Source organism: Benincasa hispida, chromosome 3 (genome assembly GCF_027475165.1).
Source record: "Benincasa hispida cultivar pf3 chromosome 3, pf3_genome.v1.1, whole genome shotgun sequence".
NCBI classification, from domain to species: Eukaryota; Viridiplantae; Streptophyta; class Magnoliopsida; order Cucurbitales; family Cucurbitaceae; genus Benincasa; species Benincasa hispida.
This window is the reverse complement of record NC_143480.1, coordinates 62,818,184-62,833,492: the sequence shown is the minus strand read 5'-3', so window position 1 is coordinate 62,833,492 and position 15,309 is coordinate 62,818,184. Positions and strand designations below refer to the sequence as shown.

General features: G+C 33.1%; 1 protein-coding gene across 1 annotated transcript; it reads right to left on the bottom strand.

Annotated features, from left to right (window-relative positions):
• Window positions 1-742: 742 nt before the first annotated feature.
• On the bottom strand, window positions 743-4,003 carry BIGYIN (Tetratricopeptide repeat (TPR)-like superfamily protein). The gene is made up of 5 exons (XM_039027047.2): window positions 3,401-4,003; window positions 2,946-3,084; window positions 2,009-2,130; window positions 1,239-1,302; window positions 743-1,143 (listed from the first exon to the last, which is right to left on the bottom strand). Exons 1-5 carry the CDS (start codon window positions 3,491-3,493, stop codon window positions 1,058-1,060), a joined length of 504 nt encoding a protein of 167 aa, XP_038882975.1. The 5' UTR covers window positions 3,494-4,003; the 3' UTR covers window positions 743-1,057.
• Between the last annotated feature and the right edge of the window lie 11,306 nt (window positions 4,004-15,309).

The window sequence follows — 15,309 nt, the reverse complement described above, 5'->3', positions numbered from 1 at the left end:
GATATATTAGACGTTTATGATATTGGAATCTAGCATTGATCATTTGCGACATGTGAAAAGAAAAAGTTATGTCATAATATCGGTTGAAGTAACTCAAACATTAAGTTTCACGTTACTTAACTGGTCAAGTAGATATTTTGATTAAAGTTGAATGAGGTAAGCGAAGAGGATGACACATGGAAATGTATAAATATCGATAGATGTATGTCTTTGTGATCTTTCTAAATCAAGCCCAACTATGATTTGTTGGACAGATTGGAAAATGGATGGATGAAAGTTGTTCTAATAATAAGAATAAAAGAAAACAATGACTTAAGTTGTATGCGTATATCATAGTATTAAATTTTCAATAATATGTTAACCATTTCATCGATATCTCCACATTTTCATAGATTTAACATTGACACAAGGAGTGAACTGACATTTTCTTTAAATCGTAAAAAAAATTCTATGAAACATGAAAAAACGAAGTATCACTAATTTGAATATAATATAAATTACAAAATAATATTTTGTAATTTTTTAGAATATTATAAATTTATTTTAATAAAATAAAAACTTTTGCTGAATATATTCTATAGCCACTAAAAGTTACACTATTTTTCAATTGTCCCTCATATTATCAATGATCTAGAGTACAATTATTCAAACTAAAAAATTATTAAATGCAATTGCAACAATCTCTATTAGTTTATGATTTTTTTTTTCTTTGCAATTCCCAAACAAATATATTTCACCAACATTTTCAACATCAAGCTTATGTTTTTTTATATTGAGAAAGTGCACAAGAATATTAGAAGGTAACATAGGGGAAACATAAGCATACAAACAGAATTATTCCTCATACAAAAGAAAAATAAATGAACAAAAGAAAATATAAGATTTCTATTGTTAAAATTAGAAATGCTTATAATGCAGAACTATATGAGGTATTTGCTTTCAATATTTTGATTTTGTTAGAGATTCTTCTCATGGGCAAACTGTAAACATCAGACAGCCATTCCTGAGGATAGCCACTTGACTTGTGCATATATTTTTGTGTGAATGAATGGATGTTTCAATTTCGACGACTTGCTGCTGCTGCGATCCCGGCAGCTATAAGTCCCACTGCTGTAGCTGTAATGCCGATACCGATGACTCCATCTGCAGATCAACATACAGATAACCAAATTCTTTAAGCATATGATTCCATGCAGTAAAAAAGGTCAAAAGAAAAGGTGTTTTGGATTTCATTGTACCTTTTGCAATTTGATCTTCTACAGTCTTTTTAAGTGTTAAGGCTTGCCTCCAATCAGGTGCAATCTAAAACAAATTATGATGAGTCAAGGTCCATATTCTTTGGAATAATTTTGTTTTTGTTATCGAATCAAGAAACAAAGAAAATAGAAAAAATGTAAAATAATAGAAAATCGACATAGAGATTTACGTAGTTCACAAATAGTGCCTTGTACTTGGTTGTTTGAAGTCCTACGTATCCGATTCAAAACATTCCAACTGTTTTTAATACGATCGTAAATGATGTAGTTTATGGTTGCATCAACTTGTAACTTGCATGTAAGGTTCAGAGAGGAAATGCATGATTTAACAAACCAAATTGGAAATGGAAGCAAGACATTGTGCAATTATGTGTGATGCCACCAATGAACTTCTAGCTAGCAGAAAACTAGATAAATATGAGGTTCTATCTTAAAGTCAATTCGCAATGAGAGGATTAACTCACGAATCTTATAAACATCTGAGGTCTCTCATGATCTAAGGTAAAATCTTCAAAATGCCCCTTCAAGATAATACTTCTTTTGGGTTCACCATTTTTGGATCGATACTCAATTATTTTTGGACTGACTACCCCTTACCCATGGGACTCCATCTCAAAATTAACTGATAATGGAAGGAGTATGTACTTTATAGACATTGTAAGGTCTATGTGAGATTCTCAACACATAATACTATCTCGTATGGTTTCAAAATATAACATTATCAAATGTAAAAGTAAACTACTCGAACAAACCTCTAAACATTGTTCTACAAGCTGCCGACTCCTTGCATATTCACCACTTCTGTAATATCCAACAGCCAGCAAATAAAGTTTCTCCCTTTGTTGCAAAGGGGTCTTAGAATTGGTTAAGGAAGCTGCAAATGACATATTAAACCAACTTCAAAAACTAATCCATACAAGTAATAAGCTTTGAGAAAAAATGGTTTAACTTATGTAACAACTAACTACAGTTTGAGAATGCTCAGGATAGAGCAAGCAAGAAGAAAGTGCCTTCAAATGGAAGTACCTTCTCCCATTTTAAGGTCAAAGAAAGCTAATTTAGAATAGAATTCAAAGATATGGTGTTTAAGTTCTCGTTTAATTTCCAAGTTCACAAACTAATTACCACATAATGAAAATAATATTCTTTCTTCAACTAAGCCCTATTGCCTTATCTTTTTCCAACTCTTGATGACACAAATTAAGAGGACAAATTATATTTGGAATAAGCAAATTTGCCTTTAAGAGCTTGAAACTTTGAACACCCACCTAAAATGTTTTTACCCTACAAAACTTTACTCAGACATCAATGAAAGGATGGTTGCCTTCTTAAACCAAGAAGCCGACAACAAAACCTACGTGGGAGGAGAAATATTTGCCTTCTTCCTAATTCAATAAATTCTTAGCCTGTTTCGTAATGATTTTGTTTTTATCTTTCAATTTTTGAAATTGAAGTTTGTTTCCTCCCTATTTTTCAATTATGGTTTTCACATTTGTGATAGAAAAGCTTGAATTCATAATCAAATCCAAAAAACCAAAACAACATGACTTGAAACTTAGGGGTGGAAGTAACATTTATAAGCTTAATTTTCAATAACGAAAATCTAAAAGGCAGATGATTATGAAGCGGGGGCCTCAAGAATTCAAACATTCCCAAAACACACACAGAGATTCCTTGCAGAAGATTTACCTTCAAGCATTGCTATGCCACGATTAATATCCTCAGATTGCCTTGAGTGAACTAGCGCCCATGATAACCTCATAATACTTTCATTCTTGCGTTCTTCTGAGGCACTTTCATTGGCCTCTGCAACCTCTCTTTCACACCCCTGCAATTTTCAATATGCAGTTCAGATCAAATAATATGTTGCAATCTGCAATCTGCTATCTTACCATGGTTTCAAAATACTTCCATTGCCAAAATCCTGGAATAACAAAAAAAATCCAATCTCTTCTTCTACAAAGCTTATTCGTAAGGTTATAACCATAGAAAAAACGTATATCCTCATCAAATTCATCGATCGAAGTAAATCCCTAATGCTTATACTTCCCCTAATCCGCTAAAATTGAGCTAATACGTCATTTAACCTAATCGACGAATCAGGAAAATGTGACGTTGAATAGGGAGAATTTAAGAGAACTCACGGCGATAACATCACGATCACACCAAGGGATCTGGTCGCCACCGCCGAAGAAGGAACAAACGGACTCGAACAATTTGCCAATCTTCGCCTCCATCAAATCCGTTGATTATGAGAAACTCAGAAAATGAAGTTTCCAATTTGTGCAAGAAAAATCTGCTGCGAATCTTAGTGGGAAAGAAATGTAAGAGATGATTAACGATGAAGAAATTGAATTTGGAGTTCTTAATAACAAGGCACAATCTTTCTAGATTTGAATTTGGTATTTATATAATTATGAATCAAATTTAAAGCTTTTCTTTTTTCCTTATTTTCTATATTTCACTTTTCTTATGAATGAAAATAGTCAATTTCAATTATAGCTAACGGTCAATATCTAACCTCTTCCTCTCTCACTATTTGGCTAAATTACGAGTACATATTCAATTTGAAAGTTGGTGTACAATCTATTGGGGGCAATGGGGATTGGTGAGGATTTGATTCAAATAGTTTCCTCCGGATGGTGAGGCTATTTTCAACGCTTGATGGGGCCGAAGTTCTTTAGGAATGAGATCATTCGAAAACGTGACCCTAAAAGGGGGTTTTGGTTAAAAGTATCTACCACCTTACTATCCTCAAATAGTTGTAAAGACGCTTCATTTTTTATAGAAATCACCTTTGTTTCTTTGTGGAAGTCACTTTGAATAATTAAAATTCTCCCCAAAGTAATGCATTGTGCTTTGATAGTTATCTATGATATAATTTTGACCAAATGCAATATCATCTAAAAAAAGGGATCAATGCTAATATGTTACGTTTGTTTTGTAGGAAAGCTTTGGAGTCTTCTTCCCATCTACTAATGACCTGTAAATTAATTGAGAGAATATGAATTCTCTACTTGTTAACATGGGTGTATGTTGTTTGTTTGCAAGGATAATGGGTCTTTATTGGAGTTCTGAGGGATGATGGATAAGCTTGGGGAGGCGGATCAATGGAAAGGTGTCTAGTATGACCAAAACCTTAGTGCGGAAAATTCAAAGTAAGTTAGATATGTTCCTTCATAACTTGCCTCATTTGTGATCTAGTAATATGTAGGCCAATCAAATGGAGTGTCCAGTGAGTCAAGTCTCATGGTATCCTCCTCAGTGGAACGAGTGGAAAATGTGTCGACTGTGAACCCTTACAAGGGAGCAGGTGAGTGGTTCATGACTCTCTTGGATCTCTGATATTTGCCGGGCTCTAAAAGGTTACTCATGATGGTCTATTAAGATGTTAAAAGTGCCTATGTCACTATCGAGAGCTTCAATCATCTCTATATTAGCATAATGTTTAGATCTATATTGAATAGATAAACCCTAGGATCATTCATGCCAAATTGTCAATAATAACATACTAGATTTCATTATAAATTGATGACAATTATAAGGCAGCTATTGTTTTCCTCAACGAAAACTCTGAGTGCCCAAAGTGAGATATCTCTCTAGATGGGATTCAAGAAAGACTTGGGTGCGTATTGTTTTAGTATGTTGGGGACCATAGCTCTAAGCTCTCTTTGTATACTAGTTCAATTAGGGTTCCCATTAAATTCTAATTAACTAGGAATGAGCTTCAATCCATTAAGTCCATACTCAATCCACATACATAGTCCATACTTTAATTATACATATTATTATTTAAATACGTCTAACAATCTCTCCCTTGGGCTATGTGTATATACCTGATATAATTAAATCACATAAACCTTAAGTCTGCATAAACAAATTATTTCAATAATAGAATTGCCCTTTAGTTCAATCTGATCCATCTCCTATATTAATACAAAATTAAGGCGGCTTCTGCCACTATCCTCATAACTAAACCTTCCTTGATCATCAATTCCAATACATTCTATGACATAGATCAAGTATGGATGGATAGCATGGAAACTACATGCAAAGTAATCTAGATCATATTTGTTTCCAACTGGTCTAAATTCCTTAGTGAGATCATTCTTAAAACTGTATGCTAAACCGCATTTGCTAATAAAACATAAACCATCAACTTTACTTATATAGAAAATAAACAAAATATGGTCAAAGAACATCCTTAATAACAAACTCACACTAAACCATGGAATCAAAATAGTGACTGACACCCATGTGAGCAACATACTCATGAAAAACTTTAGGTGGCAAACCTTTTGTACCATAGAGTTTATTCCTATATGTTCTATCGAAATTTGACCATTTTGAACTCTTTCTTTAGCAACAAGAAACTTCACGTTTACATTCTTTGACTTTGTATTGCTTATGTTGTTGTTGGAATACATTACCGTCAACTTATCGACACAAAATAATTTTACTTTCTATGTCCACCACTATCTGCAGCCTAGTAACAAAATTTCGCAACCATATTCCATGATTGGATGCCTCATGCTATAAACTCAGCAATCATGTTAGAAGAAACAATAAGTGTTTGTTTAACACTTTTCCAGGGTACAACTCCTCCAGCCAACATGAAGATATAACCTGAAGTGGATCAAAAAGTGTCTTGACATCCTGCAGAATCAAAATCAAAATACCCAATGATCTCTGATAGGTGAGCATATAATCTTGTGTTCTCTATAAATACCTCATAACCTGTTTGGCTACTTTTCAATGATCCATCCCCGAGTTGCTCAAATATCTACCTAACACTCCAACTATGGATGCAATATCTGGATGTGTACATACTTAAGCATACATTAGATTTCCAACGGTCGATGCTTAGGGAACCTTCTGTATCTCCTTAGTCTCGAGTACAATCTTGGAGCATAATGAAATTTATCACCTTTAGCGATAGGGGTATCTCCTAGTGCATAATCTTTCATACCAAAGCTACTTAAAATCTTTTCAATGTAGTTCTTTTGTGATAATCTTAAAATACCTTGAGAATGATCTCGCAGTATTTCAATTCCTAATACAAAAGAAATATCATTAAGATCTTTATCTCAAAATTCCTTTTGAGAAACCTTTTAGTGTCATGCAATAAATCTACATCATTACTTGTTATGAGTATGTCATCGACATATAACACCAAAAAGACACATTTACTCCCACTGAACTTGTGATACACACAATCTTCCACTATATTCAGCTCAAAACCAAAGGAAATAATTACTTCACGAAATTTGTTATACCATTAGCGAGATGCTTGCACCAATCAATGTTCCCATTGAGAACCGTTGTTTTTACATCCATCTGGTGTAGCTCTAAATCTAAGTGAGCTACCAGTGCCATGATTACCCTAAAAGAGTGCTTTGATGAAACCGAAGAGAAAGTCTCTTTGTAATCAATGTCTTCCTTTTGAGTAAAACCCTTTGCAACAAGACGAGTCTTATATCTTTTGATATTGCCGTGTGAATCCCTCTTGGTTTTAAATATCCATTTACAACCTATGGATTTCAACCCTTATGGCAATTCGATAAATTCCCAAACGTCATTGTCTTTGAAGGATTTTATTTCCTCTTCCATAGCATTTATCCACTTTTGAGAGTTAGAATTTTGAAGAGCTTGTTGGAAGTTGATTGGATCATCTTTCATCATGCCCATATCATCTTGATGTTCTTGAAGAAACACAATATAATCATCTAGAATTGCACTTATTCTATTTCTAGTATATCTCCTTAGTGGCACTTCTTGAACTTGTTGAGTTTGAATCTTAAGTTCAACAATGGGGACTTCAATGTTGTCTTGATCTATAATTGGTTTAATTATGATGTTAGGAATTGGAGCCTTAACATTATCTATAATCACATTAGGAAAATAAACTAATTCCTCTTCAAAGAAAACTTTTCTTATGTTATCTTCCCCCCAAAACTCAACCACCTCAAGTAATTTGACATTTCCTATCTCAAACAATGATCTAGAAGTGAGATCATAAAACTTGAAACCTCAAGATCGCTTAGAATACTCAACCAAATAGCAACTAATAGTTCTTGAGTCCAATTTTCTTTCATTAGACCTGTAAGATCTAGCCTCAGCTGGATAACCCCATATGTGAAGATGCCTAATACTAGGCTTTTTTCATGTCCACGGTTTGTAAGGAGTCTTAATTATTGCTTTACTAGGTACCCTATTGAGGATATATGTTGCAATCTCTAATGCCTCATTCCAGAGAGATTCTGGTAAAGAAGAATAACTAATCATACTTCTTACCATATTCTTAAATGTTTTATTTCGTCTTTCCGCCACACAATTTATGCTGGGTTTGCCCCACATAGTGTATTGTGGGATGATTCCACACTCCTCTAGGTATTTGACAAAGGACTCTCGACATTGTTCACTTGATCCATCATATCTACCATAGTATTAACCACCACGATCATATTTGACAGCTTTAATTTTCTTTCCAAGTTGAAGTTCAACTTCAGCTTTGAAAGACTTGAAAACGTCCAAAGATTGAGACTTCTCATGAATTAAATATAGATACTCATACCTTGAATAGTCGTCTATCAATGTAATAAAATATTGTTATCCATTCCAAGAAGCCATAAAGAATGGACCACAAATGTCTATATGTATTAGTTCTAAGATGTCTGAGCATCTGTTGGCACCTAATTTTCTTATTTTGTCTTTTTTCCCTTAATACATTCCACACAAACGTCGAAGTTACTTAAATCAAGGGAATCAAGAATTCCATCTGACACAAGTTTCTGAATTCTTTGTTTAGAGATGTGACCTAAACGCTTGTGCCTTAATATAGCGGAATTTTCATTTAATTCACACTTTGTACCACATGAATGAGATAACAGGATCTTGTTAAATGAAGCAAAAGAATCAAGCATATATAGATCATCAATTAAAGAACTAGTACCAATAAACTTAGAATCTTGAAAAAGACTAACTTTATTATTTTCAAAAGAACAAGAAAAACCAAATTTGTCCAAACTAGAAATAGAAACTAAATTTCGTCTAAATGATGATACAATAAAAATCTCATTCAGATCCAAATAACAACAATTTTTTAATAGTAATTTAAAATTCTCAATAGCATCAATTGGAACTGCTTTTCCATCGCCCACATAGATGAATCTTTCAGCATCACTTGGCAGCCAGCTCCACAGACAATCCTACATTGATATACTTATATGAGAAGTAGCACCAAAATCTACCTACCAAGTATCTGTAGGTACAAAAGCTAAATTAACTTCAGAACAAACCAAAGAAGTTTACCCTTCTTTACATACCACTTGTCATACTTGGGACAATCTTTCTTGAAGTGGCCTTCCTTTTTGCAGAAAAAACAAGGATTTTCAGTGGCTTGTTTCTTGTTTTTATTCTGCTAAGATATTTCTTTTGCAACATCTATAAATTTCCTTTTCTTCTTATCATGAGAGCCAGTTTCCAAATGAGCACTTTATGTCCTTTCTCTCTTAATCATATCTTCTTCTTGCACACATTATGAGATAAGCTCATTAATACTCCATTTATCCTTTTGAGTATTATAGCTTGTCTTAAATTGAGTGAATTGTATAGGAAAAGAGATAAGTACCAGATGCACAAGTAAATTTTCATTCATTTCGATGTCAAGTGCCTTTAATTTACTTGCGAGATCGGACATTTCCATAATGTTTCCCTTATATCTCCATTGCCCTTATACCTCATAGAAGTTAAAGAAGTCAAAAGACTATTCGTTCCCGTTTTTCAATTTTAGCAAAATATTTCTCAATTTAAGCTAGGAACTTATTGGAATTTTCACTTTCTGTGATAAAGCCCCGAAAAGACTCCGAAATGGAGTGTGCCTAATGATTATCAAACATATGTGATTTGACCATTCTCACTTCTCTATATGAGCCATATTCAGTTGTTCCTTAGTAGTAGTAGGTTTATCGGTCCTTAATGCAAGGTCCAGATCTATACACCCAAGAAGTATCTCTAGGCTTTCCTTCCAAATCTTGAAGTTCAATCCATTTAACTTAGGGATTGAACTTAGAGTTCCAAATATATGAGTAAGACAAAATGAATAAAGCATATGCTCACAATTAATACAATATGTCATAAAATAAAATATGAAAAAATAATTTCACATATATGGTGGGCTCTTTTGACAAGATACCTAGCACAACATTGATGTTTAGCTTTTGAGCAAAGACATCAACTGTAAATGGTACTCTCAACGTAGTAATCAAAGTACTGACAATAAACTCTATAAAAAAAAAAATAGCCTTTCTTTGGATTGACTATTTTTTACATGAGCAATCCTTATACTTGTCACATACTCATTACCACATGCATATCCACAATTTGGCCAAATAATTATATTCCTTTGGGCTGATAATCATTCGCATAAATTATGAATATACACATCTTATATTTTAGAATTAAACTAATCTAGATAATAGAGGCTATTTTGGTAACATATTATTTTGACCAATCCAATCTAAAATAAAAGACACAATAATATAATAATATTATTGTACAAGAAATAAAGTAAGAAGAACACCAAATAGTCTTTACCAAAATTCACTTGATAATTGCATATACGTAATACAATTAAAACAATAAAAACATATGAATATCATCAAAATTAAGAATCAAATTTTAGATTTAAATTCACAAACTTATCAATCAAGAACTAAGAATCCTTTTCAAGAATTTCACCAAATTATTAATCAAGAAAATTTAGAAATGCGGAGAAGAAATTCAATAAGCAACTAATCCAAATAGTTGACAAATTCAATATTTCGAAACTATTAAAAAATAGATTCACTGAATCCAATCAATTTTTTTAACCTTAAAAAAAACCACCGATTTCCAAAATTATCAATCACAATTGAGTTGTATAAACTCATATTCATCAATTAAGTATTAACATAACTTTTCAGAAAAAAAAATCGCAACAACATTAACTTTTCCATTATCAATCAAATTTAAAACCGGACTCATAAAGTCATCCGTTGATAATTAAAGAATAAAAAAAACTGATAATTAAAACCAATAACTGCTGACAAGATTATAATCGGTAATTGACCGATAACTTCGTCTAACGACAACTCCAGTCGATCATTGACTGAAAGTCTTAATAGGAAAAACTTGCAGTGGCAAGAGACCCAAGTCCTTCAACGATCTTTAACCTTTTCCAATGGATTTCATCACATTGGTGGACTTTTGTCAAGAATGTTCAATTGAACATCCTCAATTTTAGCAATAATAGAAATAAGTTTTCTTTCTTTTTTTCCTTTTTCTTTTAACTATAGGAAACCACCATTCAATCAAAATAATCAACCCAAAAGAAAATCCACTTTAATCCACCACCAGCACATCATTCATAATCGGTGATGGGCATGCCAAATACCACCGACAAGAACACGGATTCCAAGAACACAAAATGCCAAAAAAAAATGACTGCAAAGATTTCCAACCTACCACCAGTGAGATTTACAACGTTGCTATAGTAAGCTGACCATTTTGTTTTTAATTCTTTAAATTCTTTACAGAAACCAAAATTTAATCAACAATAGCAATGGAAAACGCATAAAACCAACAATCCAACATAAAATCCATGCTCTGATACCACTTGTTAGCATAATTATTTTAGATCTATATTGGATGGATAAACCCTCCGATTATTCATGCCAAATTCTGTCAAGAATAACAACCAGATTCCATTGCAAAATTGATCACAATTATAAGGCGACTATTGTCTTCCTCAACCAAAACTTTGAATGTTCTAAGTAAGATCTCTCTTTAGATAGGATTCAAGAAAAACATGAATTCGTATTGTTTTGGTATATTAGGGACCATAACCCTAAGCTCTCTTTATATACTAGTTCAATTAAGTTTCCCATTAAACCCTAATTAACTAGAGATGAACTTCTATCCATTAAGTCCATACTCAATTAGGAATCTAGGGCCTTAATTAATTAGATCACATAAAAAAGATCAATCTAATAAAATAACCCATTGTGATAAATTATTAATCCACATACATAGTTCAAACTTTAATTATACGTATTATTATTTAGTCTAACACTCTCTTCTCTCGATATCCCCCTCCTTCCTAAGGTGTTTAATCAATGCTAAAAAAGTGGGGAATCAAATAAACAATTCTTATACGAAACATACTGAAGCGAAGAATGCAGTTGATAGAGATCAGTGTTTAAACGAGGCATTTGAGAAATGTCTCTTTCTAGTTTTGTTCTCATCGTTAGAATCAGATTACTCATTGTGTAGCTCGATAGACTATTGATTTTCCAAATTTTTTTGGTCATTTTATTTCTTCCAATTCAAAAGATTTAGGGAGAAGTTGGGTTGGTGTTGTCATTAATGGTGACATTTTATTTCCGCTATCCCCTTGAGTTTGGGCGTTTATGAAGTTATTTAAAACAATTTATTTTATCAAAATTAGTAATAATTATTATATAAAAGAAAATTTGTAATGGGTAGGAATATTAGGGTTAAGATTAGCAAATTAATATAGCACATTGTAAAAATAATTGCATATATGAAAAATTTGTCGAGTCAGCTTAATAAGTTTTTCCTTTTCCAAAATTTCCCTTGGCTATACAGTGTTCTTCTCCACACTAGGCAATGTTTTTTTTCTTCTTTTTGTTCTCTAGAAAGATTTCTTGAGACTTTCTTCATTCTTCTTCGCATTCGTTCTTCAGATTTAAGCTTCACAATTTCTCTACGGTTTGGATTTGAGATCTAAAGTTTCAAGAAGTTGTATTTGAGGTCTTAGAATTTTTACCCATTTCTTTCTGTTATTTTAATATGAGAAAAACAAAGGATTCTGTTATTGCAAAGTTGAAGCAATGAATTATTTAGTAAAGTTTGTTGAGCCAAAGACAATAGAGATCTGCATTACAAAGAGGAACATAACAATATTTAAAGCTTAACACAACAACCCTCTAACAAAAAGTCCTATACTTGCTCCACAATTATAGAGCATGAATAACAAAGTAACTAATCTTTAAAAATAGGAACAACCTTTGACACAATAAACTTAAACAAAGTGGACTTGTTTCAGTCCTAAAGCATTTTTTTTTAACACTCATACTTGCTTTAGGAGCTGCAAACACCAAGTCTTGAGCTTAGAAACTCAAACTTGCAAGCAGACACTGGTTTTGTTAAAATATCTGCAAATTGATTTTCTGTTTTGCAGTAGACAAGAGTTACTTCTCCATGTTTCTGTACTTCCCTTAAGAAAAATAACTTGATGTTAAAATGTTTAGTCTTCCCATGAAACACAAGATTATGAGAGATAGCAATAACAGCTTGGTTGTCAACAAGAATCTCTGTGCTTTCTTTTTGCTCAAAATCAAGGTCAAATAAAATTTTTCTTAGCCATAAAACTTGATTAACAGTAGTTGTTGCAGCAATAAACTCTGCTTTGGCAGTGGATTGGGCTACAGTTTCTTGCTTCTTTGAGCTCCATGAGAAAACACTAAAGCCCAAAGTAAAACAATAGCCTGAGTGCTCCTCATATCAAATGGAACCTCCCCAGTCACTATCAGAAAAACCAACCAGCTTGGCCTCCTTGCTTCTTGTGAACTTGATACCAAAATCACTTGTGCCTTTTACATATCATATCACTCTTTTGGCAGCCTTGAGATGTAATTCGCTTGCACAATGCATAAATCGAGACAAACTTCTTACAACATTCAAAATGTCTGGCCTTGTTGCTGTGAGATACATCAAGAAACCAATCAAACTTCTAAAATATCTTTCATCAACTTTGACAACACCATCTTCTTTGCATAACTTCTCCTTTTGATTCATTGGAGTTCTTGCTGCCTTGCATTCATCCATTTAAAACTTCTTCAGTATTTCCTTTACATATTTTTTTTTTTGGCATATGAAAACTTCATCTTGCCCTTGCTTAATCTCCATGCCAAGGAAGTATGACATGAACCCCAGATCTGTCATTTCAAACGTCTTCATCATCTCTTGTTTGAAATTCTGAATATGATCTGTGTTGTTTCCTGTAACTAGAAAGTCATCACATACAATGAAACCATAAGAATGTCTGTACCATTGCGCTTAACATACAAGGTTGTTTCTGATAAACTTTTCACAAAACCCAAGTTTAGCAAATATTCATCAATTTTGCTATACCAAGCTCTTGGAGCTTGTTTTCTAGTCCACAGAGAGTCTTCTTGAGAAGATAGACCTTATCTCATTCATCTTCCTTCACAAATCCTTAGGGTTGTTCAACATAAATTTCTTCCTATAGGACACCATTTCAAAAAGCTACTTTGACATCCAACTGAAAAATTTTCCAGGACTTTTGTGCAGCTATTGTAAGTAGTAACCTAATTGTGTCTAATCTAGTAATAGGAGCTTGGTTCTTAACACCCACTTCACCCCAATTACCTTCCTGCCTTGAGGTCTATCTACAGGGATTCAAGTCTTGTTCTTCTCTATCATTGACATCTTCTCCTACATTGCAACTATCCACCTTTGATCCTTTTTTGCTTCTGCATAGTCAGCAGGTTCACACACAGCAACATTACATATTTCATAAACATCTGAGAGTAACCTTGTTCCTCTCATAAGCACATCATCCACTGTTTCATTTTTCCAATCATCTTCTTCTTCGATGCTTGAACCAGAGAACTTGAGTTGCTCTATTATGGTCTGATCCTTCTTCTTTGCTTCATTCCAACTCTACTCTTCATCCTCTAGGAAGTGGACGTCCCTGCTAACAACAATATTTCCAGTTTGTGGCTGGAAAATTATTATAGGCCTTGCTGACAGTATTATAGCCTATAAAAATACCTGATGAATCTCTCCTATCAAGCTTGTCACGCTTGCTCTGTGGAACATGAGTAAAATGTTGGATTGACACCATCACGCAACGAAAGAGTTCAGGATCCATAAGCATTCTAATTCATTAATTTTGGTTGAAAAGAAACATGCTAAAAACAGAGTATAATGGGTTTCCTGAACATACTTTGGCCGAACCAACGAAATCTTCATTTCCAACTGTAAAATCCTTCGAATCCTTGTGTAGACCACCACAAGATCTTCCCTACTATCCTCTTTGTACTCTAGATTGAGTTGTGGGACTCAAAATAAGCTGGAATCAAAGAGAATATGGAGAAAGCTCACTGAACCAACCCATTGAAGAACACCTTCTTCATCCAATTTTTTTAGCAAAAAATCAGTCGATTCAACCTCATTCTTCACTCCAATCTCTTCAATATATTGCAAACTATCATGCCAAGAGTGTGTTGCATTGAATGCAACTCATGCTTGGAGTAAACCAAAGGAGAAGGTAGGTTCCTTGTAAGCTAGTTGAAGATGAAAAACCCATTTTTTCAAGTTTGTGTGATTTTACAATTTCCAAAAATCCAAAATTGATTTTTAAATCACATTTTATTTCTAAAATCAAAATTTATTAATTTTACAAATTAATTTAAAAAATTATTTTTCTAATAGAATTAATAGATAATTATTTAAATAATTTAAATAATTCTAATTAATTTAATATCCAATATTAAATTAATTTTTACACAAATTCATCTTCATATATTTAAATCATATTTCAATATATTTTCTCCAATTCTGTTTGATTCTAATTTGAACATTTCAAATTAACTTATCACACTACTCTAGAGCTAATCCATTTCCGAGCTAGTAGGGGGACCTCATGGACCTACAGATCATGGACTCTAATGAACCGAAATTAATCGGCTAAACTCATTAGACCGATCTAATCTTCCATTTGTTAACTAATGGGTCACTCCACTATAGCCCATAGTTGAACTCCCCTCACTATAGATATATTAAGTCCACTCGATATAACCATGATTAATAAGTTAACCTTTCACAGGTTGTTCGTAATAATGGCTGGGTCAAATCTCTGTTTTACCCCCGAAATTACCTCTTGTTCCTTAAGTCCCCACTGATCCCCTAATGAATAGTTGTTTTGTGATCCAATCACAAAACCGAATCCCTCTCATACTAAATA